General features: G+C 37.8%; 1 protein-coding gene across 2 annotated transcripts in view; it reads right to left on the bottom strand.

The window, feature by feature from the left end:
- The window catches only part of VWA8 (von Willebrand factor A domain containing 8), a 196,166-nt gene that overhangs the window by 120,551 nt on the left and 59,763 nt on the right, over positions 1 to 15,852 (bottom strand). For both annotated transcript variants that reach the window (XM_074564766.1, XM_074564775.1), the window contains 5 exons: positions 7,537 to 7,705; positions 7,113 to 7,190; positions 3,694 to 3,809; positions 2,706 to 2,812; positions 581 to 687 (listed from right to left, as the gene is read on the bottom strand). In XM_074564766.1, coding sequence (XP_074420867.1) covers positions 581 to 687; positions 2,706 to 2,812; positions 3,694 to 3,809; positions 7,113 to 7,190; positions 7,537 to 7,705 — 577 coding nt within the window. The remainder of the gene's footprint in view (positions 1 to 580; positions 688 to 2,705; positions 2,813 to 3,693; positions 3,810 to 7,112; positions 7,191 to 7,536; positions 7,706 to 15,852) is intronic.

Raw genomic sequence — 15,852 nt, forward strand, 5'->3', positions numbered from 1 at the left:
GTGTTCACTAATTACTCTTACTTTTCACTACTGCGAACTAATTAACACTAATAAGACCAATGACTAATTAGTAAGCTAAACTAATTAAAATAAATAATTAATAACCAATTAACTAATAACTAACTAACCACTCTTCGCCTTGCTTTTATTAGAATTAACTCTGCATGTTTGAAAAGGCAGGTACAACTTCATGCGACAAGCTTGTAAAACAGTCTCAGGATGGAATCAATAATCCAGCCCTAAGAGTTGGTCAGTCCAGGAGCAGCCAAAAACAACAACAAAAAAGTCACTCAACACAACATCTGATCAAATAATTCCAAATAGAATTCAGTTTCAGTCACTGTTACTTCATATTTTAAGAATGTTCAACAGCATTGTCACAATCTCTTCACAAAGGGATGGCAAAGACACATCTGAAATGAGCATCAAATCCTGTGAGAAAAATTTTTACCCTAAAGAAACTTCTTCAGAAATATACCCTTAAAATTTAATTAGCACATTATTTAATATATGTGAGCATGCACATTAGCAAACCTTCAACAAGCTTTTTATACCTCAAAAGCCAAAGATTTGTACTTACTTGCCGATTTTCATAAAACAAAACATCAGGCACTTTCATTTTCTCGGTTGAGTTATAAATTGGCATCGTCACAGACCCTATCTTCAGAATCCCATTGTTTATTTCACCTAGACGTTTTTCAGGAAACAAGCAAACGCATTACTTAGAGCGTCCTCTGAGCAGACAGGCAATCAATCCCCAACATCTGCAAGTGACAATTTACAAATTTTAACAAGGCCGTGGGCTGCAGTAAATGGTTTCTATCTAAAGAAGGAGAACGCTTGAAAAAGTGTCTGTTAAAAAGAGGTTGCATTACCATGAATTTGAATTGCAAAGAAGTCTATTACAATAAGTGATGAACAGGTGATCTTATGGGAAAAGCACCATAAGAAACACTAGCAGTTGTGACCGCTGCCTTGGTTTAATTCCATACTCTCATTTTATTATTGGAATATCACTAATTAGGCTACATTTCCTCAACCCAGAAGTTTTCTCTCTCTCATTCTCCCTGTTCCCTCTCCCTGTCCCACTGGGGAGTGGGGTGCAGAGGGGAGGGAGTGAGTGGCTGTGTGGGTGCTCAGCTGGGAGCTGGGGCCAACCCACCACAACAGGATAGAATCACCTTTGATCCTCCCTTTCAGCGCTGCATTTTTGCTCAAATGGGTTAATGTCAGAACATGGACGTATTGTACAATTTGGTGAAAACTGGCTAAATTTGCACTCATTGAAATAACCTTAAACTGCAGCTCTGAGAGAAAATGTAAACTAGAAAAAATTCTTAGATGAAAAGAACCATAAATTCTGTCCTTAGGAAAATAACAACTAAGTGTAATCAACAATATTGTCCAATAAAAACAGTAATAATTTTTTGCCACTAATTTATTAATCTGGTATGGTGTAAAGCTGAAAATAGCCTAATTTCTAGATGGATGTTTTTAGTTGTTCACCTATTATTCTAGATGACTCTATGGCACAAAACAGAGAAACATAAAGAAAATTCAAGGGATGTATCGAGATAAAAAACAGAATTGTAAGCAGGCAGCATCACACAACTGGCAAGAGTTCAAATTATTGTATATATATAATTTTTATATATTCAAAAAATGCAAATACAGACATGCAAATACACAGATGGGTGCATATGTATGTGTGTGTCTATATGTATATACACATACATATGCCTGCGCATATATATTATACCGTAATACATACATCAATATATTTGTATTTATGTGTATGTTTTTATATATACACACACACAAATAAAATCTATAAAACCAGAATCCATGCTAATTAAAGCCAAAGATGTGTTTATTACTGCAAAGATCTAACAGTAAAAACACAGAAGTCAAATACATCACAAAACAGAGAATAAGCACACAGAAGAATGATAGCAGAGCTAACATGGGTGAAGAAGAGTAAAGGAAAATTTAGTGAATGGAAAATGGAAAATTGCTTAAAGTCTGCCGCATGACAGAGTACAGGAAAAGATATACAGCTAGCATGAAGACCAGGGGGTCATGCAGGAATGAGAAAGCGTGAGAAAAATGGCAGAAGCAGAAATATATGCGCAGCACTGAAGGCTACTGCAAACAAGAACAAGTTGGATGAGGTCAAGAAACAATGACCAGCTTGATAAAAGTGACATATAACAACCACAGCAATTTAAAGAGAATAAAAAGAAGGGAAATTTTACAAGAGCCTCAAAGAGAAAAAGGTTGGTTTTAACAGTGGAGAGAAAGAAGCAATGGTAAAAAACAGAACAGAGAAATATTAAGATCAAACCAAGGCTGTAACTGTACAGAAGAGTAGTTATCAGTGATGACAGAGAAAAAAATAAAAAAAACCACCAAAAACCAAAACAACCACAACCCAAAACAGTCCAAAAAAGCCTGAGGCCATGGATCTTATAGACTGGGAAGCACTTAAACATGATGGAGAACAAAATTCCATGAGCTGGGAATACAAAATACAATACAAAAGTATCAACATACTGAGAGCAGCACTGTATTCTCCCAGAATACAGTCAAAGGGATATAACTGGAGCAAACTACGTTTAGTTTTGAGGATAATTAATACATGTTTATATGCCCAACTGTCTTACTAACATTCATGAAGAGCAGGACAAAAGGTGGCAGAAGCTTACATGTGTAATCCTTTTCCTCTAGTTTCTTCATGTCATCTGGACTTGACTCAATACGAGAATCCTGCAGATTTTTATGTAAAGCTGATCTGGCGAGGTTTGGTAAAAACCTAAATAAAGAAAAATAATAGGGAGGTTGCATTTTAAGGAATGTTAAAAAAAAAAGTTTTCAGTATTTTCTGTAACCTAAAATCAGTATAAGCTTTACTTAGACCTCCAAACCCCGAATGTCTATTCCCATCCCGCTCAAATATTCTTCAACATTTACCTATTCCCAAGGAGAGAAACTGAGCTTCTTCCATAGGCAATGAACTACATTTGTTGCTGTGCGCTCACTTTAAAAGGCTTCAGCGTTATCAAATATTGCAACAGGGTTGTAACGTAGCATGGATTAGGACTGGAAGTATGTGATGCCCACGTTCCACTGCCAGTAAGAGCTACAATAGAAACAATGATTTTTCGGAAATACCTTTTCTCTTGACTCAGTTCACTTTGCCCCCAGGTTCCAAAGAGAAAAAGTGAGCTCTGAGGTGTCTAGAACTAGGCTCTTTCAGTTTTCCAAACAAGTACAATTTGCTTTCTTTTGAAAACAAAACAAAATAAAACGAAACCAAACAAAAAAAACCCTAGATGTCATGACTTTTTTAGATACAGCTTTTAGAACTGAAACCAAGCCTCCACCAAACATCTAGTTGTACTAAACGTTAATATAACTCTGCTTTGAGTGTTTTGAGACAGTGAAGTAATGCTGATAACGGTGACCTAATTTATATAACGTAATGAAATATCTTCAGAAAGATGTGAAGAGTGCGAAGTAATTTGTACCTAACCCCTAGGTTTGAGAATACCACAGAAATACTCCTAAAGAAATGACAGACTTTAAGGAGTAAGACAGCAATTGTATGATCTACTAAAATGCATTAAAAGCTATCTTGCATGTTAGCAACTGGCCAAGAAGCTCTTGAACTTCCACCGAAACTAGCACTTCTACCTGGAAAGGCAGGCTTTGTTAACAGCATAGTAAAGGCTTTCATCTGGATGTTGTGACAGTCGACGACAAATTCGCAACAGTTGTCGAGTAGATAAAGATGAAGCCAGTGACTGTGCCTGTCAAAAAATACAAGGTAGTTTGATTATCTGATCTCTGGGACTGGATCTCAGGGATTTAAACTGAACAAGTCAGCAGAAAAAAGTAATCCGAAAGGACTTATTTCAACTTTTCTCCTAATTCATAGGTGCTTTCTGCCTTCTATACCAGCTTGTGCTTTTTAATCCGCAAGCTTGTAATTCTGTATTTGTTGCAGTAATTCACTGCCATGGAAATCATGATGTCATCAAAAGATTAGCCTTATGATTTCACTTGATAAGCAACAGGAAGAAAAATGTGCCGATAACTGAATTTTATTTGCCATGTAAAACCTAACACTAAAAAATATTAACAATAACAAGGAGGTTAGCCACTGTAAAAGGAGCAATGTCCTAAAAACTCGTCTGCCCTTCACGAACTCAAAATCTGAGCTCCACATGTAATGCTCTGGCAAAAGGGTCTGGCAGGATTCTTGGGTGTATAAACAAGACAACACTGGGCAGCAGTATGGAGATTGTATCACCTCTGCACACGCCTTCTGGGCGGGCCGTTACTGGAACACTCTGTCCTTTTCTGTTATCCACATGTTAAAATAAATGCTAAAAACTGGACATGATTCAGCAAAGAGTTACAAAAATGATTCAACGCCTGGAAAAGCAGTCCTCAAACAAATACAGCAAAATTTAAAAAACAAACAAGCAAACAAAACCCTGAAACAAGTGACCACGTCTTTAAGGAGAGATATAAAGACTGAGAAAGAAATCATTCTATAATTATATCTACCGGATGAATGTATCTAATACAAATAGGTTCCTTATTTTAGCAGGAAACACACAACAATGAGTGTGATCTGATAAGTCACGCCATGCTTTGCCTGGGTCAAGTGAAATATTTTAATCAGGTAATTTTGAAATGTTTTGTTCTGGTTCATACAAATGATTTCTAACTGCATTACAATTATCTTAATATATTATGCTGTTTCAATTGGAAAAAAAATCCTGAAATTTGACATGCAGGGAGAAAAATAGAGAAAAGCAACACTTCATGAATTTCAGAGCCTTTTTTCCCCCCTTAAGAATTTTTAAGCACAAGAAATGTCTTAGCATCAATTCTTTCCCCTGGAAAGCTGCAGTTTTAACAAACAGGCATTAATATTTGTTTTAAAAAAAAAATCATTCTATGAAATTGTACAAAACTTTTCTCAAATGCCGAGAAAGCAAAGGATACTACCTGTAGCATAGCTCTGAGCAATGAGCAAGAATGGTTTAGATTGGGCTAACTGCAAAGTTAACTACATCTGCTCCTCCTGCTTTCATTGACCGAAGACTGTGAAGCATCTTCTGAACCATCATAGTTTACCACCCAGCATTATGGACACTGTGACATAAATGATGGCATTTCAGGTGTCATTTCAAGACCTACTCAGCCATGCGTGAAGCACGGGCAAGGGAGAGAGGCAAGTGCTGTATCCTTGTTATCCCTGCCCACTAGTCAGGACCCTCGCTCACTTTGGAGATTATATTCTCTTTCCAAAAGTATCTTGAACAGGTGTAATGCTCCCAGGTAGAGCAAGCTTTGGCAGGGAAGCAATCCTCTTAAGTCACAACCTATGGAACTGCACTGATGGAGAATGGCAGCTGGGCACAGTAACTGAGGCAGTGTATTTCATATATTGTACCACCTTGACAAGTCCAATCTCTCAGGACACGGGCATTTTAAAGTCTAAATTATACATAACATCAGATCCTGCACTGAAATAAATAAGCATAGAGGTTAGGGCCACAGAGGAAAAACTGTATCACATCTTCTGAATATTTGCAACTGGTAGTTAAAGTTTTGGGACCAAAATTTCCTCTTTTGTCTTACCTGGTTTGTTTTTTTATATTTAATATTGAACAACTGTAAACTCAAAATTGGGTTAGGACAGTCTTTGTAATATATATCTATGAGGCATCTAATTCAACAGGATCTTGACTGTGGTCTCTAGATTCTATTGTAAATCAAGCAAACAATTACAATGACGCAGACAACGCCCACAGGCTGAATAGTCTACAGGTATTCTTCTATTGTTAACAAAATCACTTTAAACAATGGTTAATATTTCAGGATTATCTCTGGCAGAGGCTTACTTACTCAGGCAACTCTATAAATAGCCTGACATACCTAAGGCACACAATTCAGCTCTCCGCACGGGCGTGCTATTCCCAACATGTTTCATGTCACTCCTGATCTACAAGAAGCCTCCCTCAGTCCGTGCTGTGACTCACTTCTTATCCAACATCATGTACTTCATTTAGATATTTCACTATGCTATAGACATCCATATATTTGGAAAGGATTTTTGTAATGCTCTGTTCAGGCATGGTACATCTCCAAGTATTCAAAACCAGTACATTTATACATTAGGTATAGGAAGCTAAATAGATAATAATAGCAAGGCTGTCCCAAAGGTGTACCTAAAAATCAGCCTTTTTACGACTTTTTTTTTAAGCTCAGAAGAGCATAACAGCCTCTCTCAGCTTCTTAAATAGTAATACTGTAAAAACTATTACCCGTATTAAAGTCATGAAGACTAAGAACGGATTACATTTGCATACCAGTTGAACTGCTGGATTCCACTAAAAATGTTTTACATTTTAGTTACATTAAAAACATCCAGTGCTTTAGTTGCCATAGCAATAAATTCTTTTTCTTTTCACTGTGATTTGACTGTATCTTTTTAAAGAATTTTGTGGTTACTATGTCAGCAAAACTTATTTTTCTTGACAACACTGCTTTAATAGAATAGCCTGTAGCAGTAACGCAGCCAGCAGTTCTGGAGTTTTCCCTTTTCTTCTTTGCTGTTGCCCGTTGGCATTTTATAATGGCTAGGTACTTCCCATTGCCCAAAAAACCCCAATAATTTCAGCTACCAAAGTTCCAATGACTAAAGCGAAGTAACCAAAAACTATTTGGATGCATGTGATCATATCCATACCTATTCAAAAGGCACCTCAAGCATGTTTCACTGTGAGCCGTGTATCCAAACGCACCGACAACACGTGCACCGTTCTGCCTGACTTCTCTGGGATTTGGGCAATTTCCTAAAAGCTTTATTCATGCAGATTCTAAAAACGTCCATCATAAATCAAAAAAAGTTTACAGTATGTGGTGCAGTAATCGCCAGTAATAATTTTCTGGGGCTAGTTTTCCAATCAGGCAGCCTTTGAAATAACACTATAGCTTAGCATGCTTCACCCAGCCTTTGTTAAAACAAACAGTCACAGTAGGAGAAAGTAAATTTAGAAAAAAAAGAAAAAAAAAAAAAAAAAGAAAGGGCTCACCGTAGCATCATTTGTCTCCCGAAGCTTATGCGTTAATGACAATAACTGCTCCACAGCAACGCTGGGTACATTTGGAATCTGCTCGAAAGAAAAACAGTATTAATCTTACTGCAAGATATGCAAGTTCCATATACAGTTACGCCCAGATGCAATGAGCATACAGTTGCTGAAGTTGCTTTATGTCAACCAAAAAGGAATACAGTTTTGACAAAAGCATTTTTCTATTACAGCACCATTTAATATCACAATAAGAATACTAATTTATATCAATGCTATTAAAAGATAAGCAGATACACTGCTTTTATAAGCTTTGAAAATGAAGACATTTACACTACACTGCAATAGCAAAATATTGTTTATGTAGTAAATAATCACATTTAGTTAGCAACAGTCAATAACTGCCTAAAATACTGAAGATAGTTACCATTTCTTTAATAACTTGAATTTCTTCACTCTTGCTTAAAGATCGAACATTATGGAAAAGAAACAGCGTCAGAAACTCTGGACCCAGCCATTGTTGGGTACTACTTCCAATGACGGGAGGTTCTGCTAAGACCACTATTCTGAAAGAAGGATGGATCGGAAAGATAGACCTGCAAAAAAAGTTTAACAATGCATTACCTGGCTTAAGCAGTGAAAATCAAATTTAATTTTTACAATACATGAAAAAAGAATTAAATTATTTTACTGAATCATATCACAGTCTATTCAAATCATTTGCAATGCAACATGATTTTTTAAAAGACAAAGACTGGATAATGTGACGTGCAATTTTATACATTTACGATTTTTTTTATGCTCAGAAGGCTACACAAGTCTCCTCTTCTCATCTGCAACAGGACCTGCGTGCCTCCAGATGAACAAACACCGGGAACAAAGCTACAGTGTACTGCATTTCATGTCTGAAATGGACCCATCTGATGGACTTATACAAGTGCTTTACCGAAAGCAGGATGTCTCACAGGCAAATCAGGGAGAGAACCAGATCTACCAGAGCTGCAGTAATGAGTAACTTCTTTTACTCAATTAGACTGACAGAAAGGGTCATCCCATAGAGGAGACTGGCCTAGATACCATAAAGAGCTGGATTTAGTAACAGTTTAGGAACATTCCCCTTACTGATGCTCTTTGTGGCCCTTGGAAAATCAACTGGGGTGAGATTAATATGCCTAACTTCATAATATTTCTGAAAGTTAGATTTCAAAGACCAAACCAGTCACCTCACCCTTGGCTTGTTTTAGAGTCATCATGGGGAGACAGGTCCCTCCAATGTCATTAAAATCTTATAAGAACTTGAGAAATGCCCTACTGAGTCCTTGAATCCACCCATCTAGCTACATGTTCTGCCTCTGATTATGACAGCTGGAGATACTCCTTGGGGAAAGCACCTAAGCCTGGCCACTACCAGTAGTGTGTCCCCCTCACACTCTCCCAGCATCCACAATCGTACCTTCAAGGATATTGGAGGGTAGATCTCTATTTGCTTTAATGTCGGTCTACCCACAAATTTGTCTAAACGCTTTCTCAACTTCTTCATTCTATGTGCCTCCACAACTTCCTGTGGCAACACATTCACTGTTCATTGGTGTAAAAGGTATTTTTATTATTTTTTTTTTTTAAATCTTTACAAAACTGACATGCTAGCTTCAGTGTCCCTTAGTTCACACTGCTTGTGTTACAGGACTTGGTAACGAACAGTTTCTTAGATACCTGTCTATTTGATTCCACTGGAGATAATGGGAGCTTACTGTAATCAATACAAACTAAAATATACGTTTTTAGATGTGTGTGTTAGGGCAGTAGAACACCACTGCCTCGGTTTTGGGTATCTTTGCCCTCTTCACGTCTTTTGTCTCCCTTATCTATGTAATGTCACATCTTCTGACTGGGAATTCATTAGTACTCATCAATCAGCACAATTGCATGATCTCTAAATAACAGACAGTAACAAGTCAGACACAAAAGCCAGTCAAATTGTGCAAGGAGGGTCTGTTTTCAACAATTAATTTCACAGTACTCTTATTAAAATAGGAGATGTTAATTTGGAAAAAGCAAGTGAAATTTAATTAGACAGCTTATATTACTAGATATGCCTGTTATCATGTCATTTTCCATATAAATTACTACATTTGAAATCAGAATACTTGGAGGTAAGTATTCTTCCTGGGTAAAGTGAGGGGGGAAACAATGACATAGGCAAGAAAATCTGAAGACAGAATATGACCATTAAACATAAATTAACAAATCTACTGCATAGTTGGCTCATCTGTTCATCAGAACAATAAACCTGTGATACAACAGAGCGATTATAGCAGTCTCTTGTATCAAAGCAAACACAGTGGGGTGGCATGAGTTATTCTCAGCTGAAAGTCATAAGCCTAGAAGCTACTCCCTGATTGATAAAAATAGAAATAGATGTCTGGAAACATCACATGAAAGAGGAACCAATGGGAATGTCACTGTCACTAAGCATAAAAGAAGGTCAGGGAACATTACCCAATCTTATTATAGGAGAAAACATTTCCTAGATAGGATGAATACACGTACTTCCAGACTCACCTCCTACTCACCATTACTAAGAAGGAAAATAGCCCTGCTCCAGTAGTCCACCAAATTCGAAGGACCAACTCTGGTCCTTCTGTAATACCATAAGAGAACACTAGAAGCACGTCAGCTTTCCCCACTAACGGGAACACATTTCTCTTGTACCACCTCCATGTCACTGCCTAACTCGAAGGGCACGGTGGGGACAGCCAGGGAAGGCATGGGGAGAGGTGGGAGGAGAGGAGATGCAAAGTCAGGGCAAGGTAACTTGGTGATACCAGTTAAAGTCACTGACTTACTCTCTAGACTTGGACGTACCACAACATCAGTGCTGTAGGTTTCCAGTTTGTAAACATGAATAAAACTATTTGGCTACTTCAAAAGCCTATTGTTTGGACTGATGTTTGCAATGCTGAAAATGTCAAGCTAAGCATATTATTAAAACAAATGCCACAAATGACTCAATCCTGCAATGCTCTGGAAGTTCCCAGCCTCCATCGGCACAACTGAAGTGCTTCAAAGTTGCTCCATCGTATTACAGATCGAGTCTCCAAAGGAATATAATATGAAGCTCCTACACGGAGCTACATTTTATAAAAAAGAAATCCTTTACATCTTGTATTCTTTGCAGATGAAGGCCAAGTAAGCGTACCTTGTTAAATCTCAACCCTTTTTAAATTAACGAGCCTCAAACACACTGGGAAGATTTGGTGTTAGTTGATTAACACAGAGTCTCTATCCTTCTCTCTATTAAATGTTTACTGACAACACAGATAGCAGAGCACCCTCCTAATAATATGCATGTCCTTCTTTTGACATCAGTGTTTAATTCCAACCAAGGATTACTGTCACTGCTTGCAAGAGGAAGATCAGAACACAGTCTGTTCAGGGTGATTTTAAAGAAAGATTTTCTTGTTATTGACACATGGTTCTGATTAATTGAAGCTTCTCCTAAAAAAAGCAGAATGGCATTCCTAATGCCACCTTGCAAAAACAAACTATTTTTTGTTGTCTCTTTCTGTAACATGATTTAATACATCTCATCATTTTCTATCAAATTTTATGAGTTGGGAATTGTTATAATACTAGACCACAGTGACCTATTGTTGTTTTCTTGCTGTTTTTCCTTAAATTTCACCACAGTCTAAAATTAACAGACCACAACAAAAAATGAAGTAAAAGCTAGAAAATGTAAGCAATTAAAAACTTTTATTGCTTGCTAAATTCACTCCTTGCCACATTTTATATTTGTCTCGTCTACTGTGTGTTCCCTTTCAGTCTAATCGCATGGAAAATAATCCACTGTCTGCAGGGCATTAAAACCACCCATGCATTATGAGTGACTTCTTTTAGCTTTTGAACAATCCTATTATATACCTACTTCCAGATTTTCCTATAATAGATGCCTTTCTGCTCACCACACCGAGGACTTATCATCTCTGCGTGTGTGTGCATGTGCTGTGGGGGGAGACAGCCAGCAAAACAAGTTAAAATACAGCATCATAAGACAAACCACCACTTCACTGCTTGTCTTACAAAGGCTGTGTGCTACCTTTACAGTATCTGTCTCAGTGAAGTAATGGATGATTACAGAAGATATTCTATGCAGAGATCTGGGATATGCACCGTACTTCAACGCACTTTCTCTTAATCTCTGAACCTGTTCATGACAATGAATCATACAATCATTAAATGAATAAGGAATCAGCAGCTATAAATTCCTTCTATGTAAAAGATCTTTAAGGACCATCTGTCACTTTCCCAAGGGCACCTTTTTTTTAATTCTTCCTCAGACTCATAAACAAAAATACTTAGTTTCCTCAAATGAGTGAATGCCATCTTACTATGACTGTTTGCTAACTTAAGTCCACAGCCAAAGTGGCACAAGAAAGAACAGAAGAAAAAGCACTCTGTGACCACTGCTAGTTACCTTGCAGCTTACAGGCTTTCAGCACACCAAGGAGTATCCCAAAATCTCACAAAGGCAAACGTACTGCTTGCACTTGTCAGTCCTGACCGAGCTATTGCACCCATCGGGCTTAAGCCCTTCTCAGAAAAATGCTAGTAGACACGACATATGTAAAAATGTAATGAAATAATAGCGAACATATAACTCAATAATTAACATCATTTAAAATAAGAATATATTTTATTGGCTCTTGCAAAAGTAATAAAAGAAGTTGTTCAAAAATATAATTTAGGAAGAATACTGTTTTAACCTGCAAAACTGGAAAACAATCTGAATTTCCTCTTTGTCCAGCACTGCTAACAACACTGCCATGGTTTAAGCACGTTCACATTCTCTACTGTAATACTGTTTGCATTCATATACAGAGGCATGTGATTTCTTTAGGTCAATGTGATCTGAAATATCATCACTTTATTTAAAAAAAACCCAACCAGCCCTTGATTTATCAGGGTTGGAAATCAAGTGATGGATTGTGCATTATTCTCCCTTCTGTTCTACTACATATATGAGTATTATTATTGTTGAAGCACTAAAAATTAAAGGCACTAAAACTGTGAAAAAGTATTTCTTTTTTTTAATATCAAATATTTTCATAAAGGAGCATGAAAACTTAGTACAAAATATGTCTTGCTTGTCTGAAGAAGAGATTCCCTAAAGTTTCTCCATTAATATCTCAAATTTTTACCTTAGAAATGGGAAAAGTCATTAGGTTTGTCAAATCCTCTTACAAACACAGACTAAAAATGTTTACACAAGTTTTGGCTCATTGGTTAGGAATAGTGTTCCTTTTCTCTAGAACAGATTTAAATGGAAATCCTGTTTTAAAATTCCATTCACAAAGTACCGAGTCCAAGCAGTCTACTAAAAAGCATCATCAGTTGTTCTTTTCCATTATGAAAGACATATTTGTATTTATGTAACTTTCAGCAGCATCTGGCCACCTCATTAGTGAGTCTTAAATTTAGGGAACGGGGAGCAGCAGTGAGTTATCTCGTATTTATGAACGATTAGAAGTAGCACAGGAGACAGAAACTGCAAACTATACTACAAATAGTCACTAGAATGAAGAACATTCATGCACAGCAAAGCTGACCCGAATGGGGGGAAAAGAAGTATGTGCTTCATGTTCTCAGTTTCTCTTACCTATGGCAGTAAGGTATCAGCTCTTCTCCATCACAGCTGCCTTCCAGCCTCCAGCTATTGCTTTTTCCGAAATCGTTAAGGTGGCCCTGCCCTCTCCTAATCTAATGATTTCCTAATGAAGATTTTGGCTTCTTTCTTTCAAATTCTAGTCCTTCAGAAATACTCTTTCTTCGCTTGATCTTACACCCCCTCTGTTTATGACTATTTTCAGCTACTTCATTTAGGTCTTGTCTGACTGCTTAGACATTTAAAACTCCGTCATGCACTTTCACTGAATCATTGATGTGTCTCTTGGTATGTTTTTTCCTCTTCCACTGTTTCGCATGAGAACTACGTTAGTACATGAGATCAGGTAGATAATAAAAAGGTTAATAACAAAATAAAAAAGTTACTTTTGTAACTGTACAGTATATATTCTATGTACGATATTTAAAATATGTATATTGATTCCCAATATACAAATGAGAATCGAGGCCTCAGACTGAATGAGTGAGATGGGAGCGGGGGGGACAGAGAATAATGTCCTGATTCAAACAACATTTGAAACCACCTTCCCTAGGGAACTTCCTTACTGGAAAAGTAATCTTAATGTGTCACTCAGCAAACATTCGAGGTTCAGGCACAGTAGAACTGTGTACATTCTGCTGGCCTGGCAAAGAGCAACTGTACTGAAATTATTTTAGTCAAATCCAGTAAATCAGGATAAGTAAAGCTCTCTTTTCATCTTTCTCTAACATCAGAAATGTAGCTAAGGCCACTAGCCACAGCCATTGACACACAATAAAAGACGTCATATTTCTCATCGATATGGAAAGCACCTCCCAATCACAATTTAGAAGTAAGAATTTGCCCAGCCGATCTGCTAATAAATTCAAGGTACAACGTATACTCTATAATATCTCCACAAGGCAAATCTTTTGTGGGCAAATGAGGGATGGTTAGCACCATCCTGCTTTCTTAGGCTGTGATTAAATCAGCTGTCGGTACCTAGATATCGTTTGATGAAAAGGTGTCTGGAGAGAAAAGCTAATTCTGCACATCCATTCTGCACCACTGGAAGGTACGGAAGCTTGCAGTGACAGGTAACTGCTGCCGAAAAGGATGAGTAGCAGGGAGGAATGCAGTCCTGGAATCAAAGAGCAACTATTGACATCGTGTCTTGGAGCCAGTGAAAGGTAGTGATGTTTGCAGAACACGTAAGGGACCAAAACCAAGGTGATGTCCTGGAACACCTTCAGTTCCTCCAGGGCTGATAAGAACAGTGTCCTCTCTACAGAGGAGTGGTTCACTGATGCCAAAGAAGCCCATAGCCAAAACCAAAGAAGCAGATTCATGTTTGCATTACTTTACCCTGGCTTCTTTCGAATAAGTTAATACAGGAGAAAGGCGAACAAGGGCCAGACTGAATGTTTCACCCAGGAGAAGGTGGGATTCTCAGCGCAATGGACTTCAGCTAATTCAGTACAAAAAATTTTCATCTGTATCTAAGATGGTGCTAAATGGTCACACTGTGGTTCCAGATGCAAGAATGCCTATATAGTGGGGTTTCTGTTTGTTGTTTTGAAGATCAAGTACTAACCCAAAATGTATTCCTGTCTAAGACAACAGATACCCCACACTTACGAATTAGAGGGTGAAAGCTAACTGTCAGTCCAGTAGATCAATTAGGGCTTAACGATTCACACTATACTCTGTTGCAAAATATTAAGGTGGCTAGGTAAAAGCAGTAAATTGAGATCTGAAGGAAAGGGGACACCCTTCTGAGGGAAGGCAAAGACTTTCGGAGCCTCCAAAGCAGTCAAAAAGCAATGCACAATTACCACCGAACAGTGGAACCATAAGGTTACTCAGTGACACCAAAGGGAAGGAAAATGTGCACAGAGGTGGCACGGTAAGATGATGGGTCTGCAGAACAGTCATTAAAGACAGCTTGGACAGTTCTCGTGGTCTAACAGATAACGAAGGTTATAAGGGAGTCCACTGCCAAAACACCCATAGTTAGAACAAACAGGGAGACATGGAATCCACACAGAAAGCTATATTCTTGTGGGAGAGATCTGATCCAGGAAGAGAGGCAGTACTGAAGATGAACATGTGATGAATTTTCCAGGTTTCTGAAGTATATTGGCATGGACTAGAGGGTACCATGCAGTAAGCAAAACAGCACAGCCACTGTCATTCTGCCTGAATGCACCTGGGGCAAGACCATGAACACAGAGCAGGGAGAAGGAGACTCACACAATAACTAGACGTATTTTTGAAGTACAAAATCCAGTGCAAGGTTGGGATATAATCCAAGATGGATCCTTGGAGCTTTTTCACTTCTCTTTTCAAAGTCTGGGCTTAAAATCCTGATAAACAGAACACTTCCCTGATACACAGTTCTACACTCAAATAAAACAAATGCAGGAAATGCCCATCTAGCTGGGTGTACAGCCTCAGCAGTGTGGATACACTTTGCAACAAGTAGGCTTAGATTACACCACAAAAAAATCAAAATAAATACTATGGAATACTTAAAATGAAGTTTGTTTTGTTGTTGGGTTTGTTTTGGTGTTTTTTTTGAAAAAAAACAAAACCACATCACAGTATTTTTGGATCAAAAGGGAACCAGAAATAACAAAACAACCAAGCAGTGAAAGAAAAACAGCTTTTTTAACGGGTAGACTATGAAGGAGGTCAAAGGAAAAAAAAAATGTATGCAGTTAGACAACTCAAAGAAATGGGGTGGCACATCATGAATGCATCCCCTCTGTAACCGATAAGGCCTCTTCAAAGTCTGGGCACACGCACACCCTGCAGTGTAAATATGAGCACAGACATCTAATATAAAACTTCAACTGTTTTTTCAGAGGTTAGAGCCATTTAAGAATCACCCTATATTTAGCTCCTCACATATTACTGAATATTAGATGGCAGTTGTTTTGACATACGCTCAATATCCCTCCCATTAATTAAAACTGGTCATCAGTGTTTTGCTATGTATCAAGTATGGCCATCAGAGGACTAGAAAACATTTCTATCTGTGGAATGTTTCTAGCAGACAAGTGGAAGTGAAGAAACAAAAATAAGCATAATGGGTCC

Source organism: Larus michahellis, chromosome 1 (genome assembly GCF_964199755.1).
Source record: "Larus michahellis chromosome 1, bLarMic1.1, whole genome shotgun sequence".
Classification (NCBI taxonomy): domain Eukaryota; kingdom Metazoa; phylum Chordata; class Aves; order Charadriiformes; family Laridae; genus Larus; species Larus michahellis.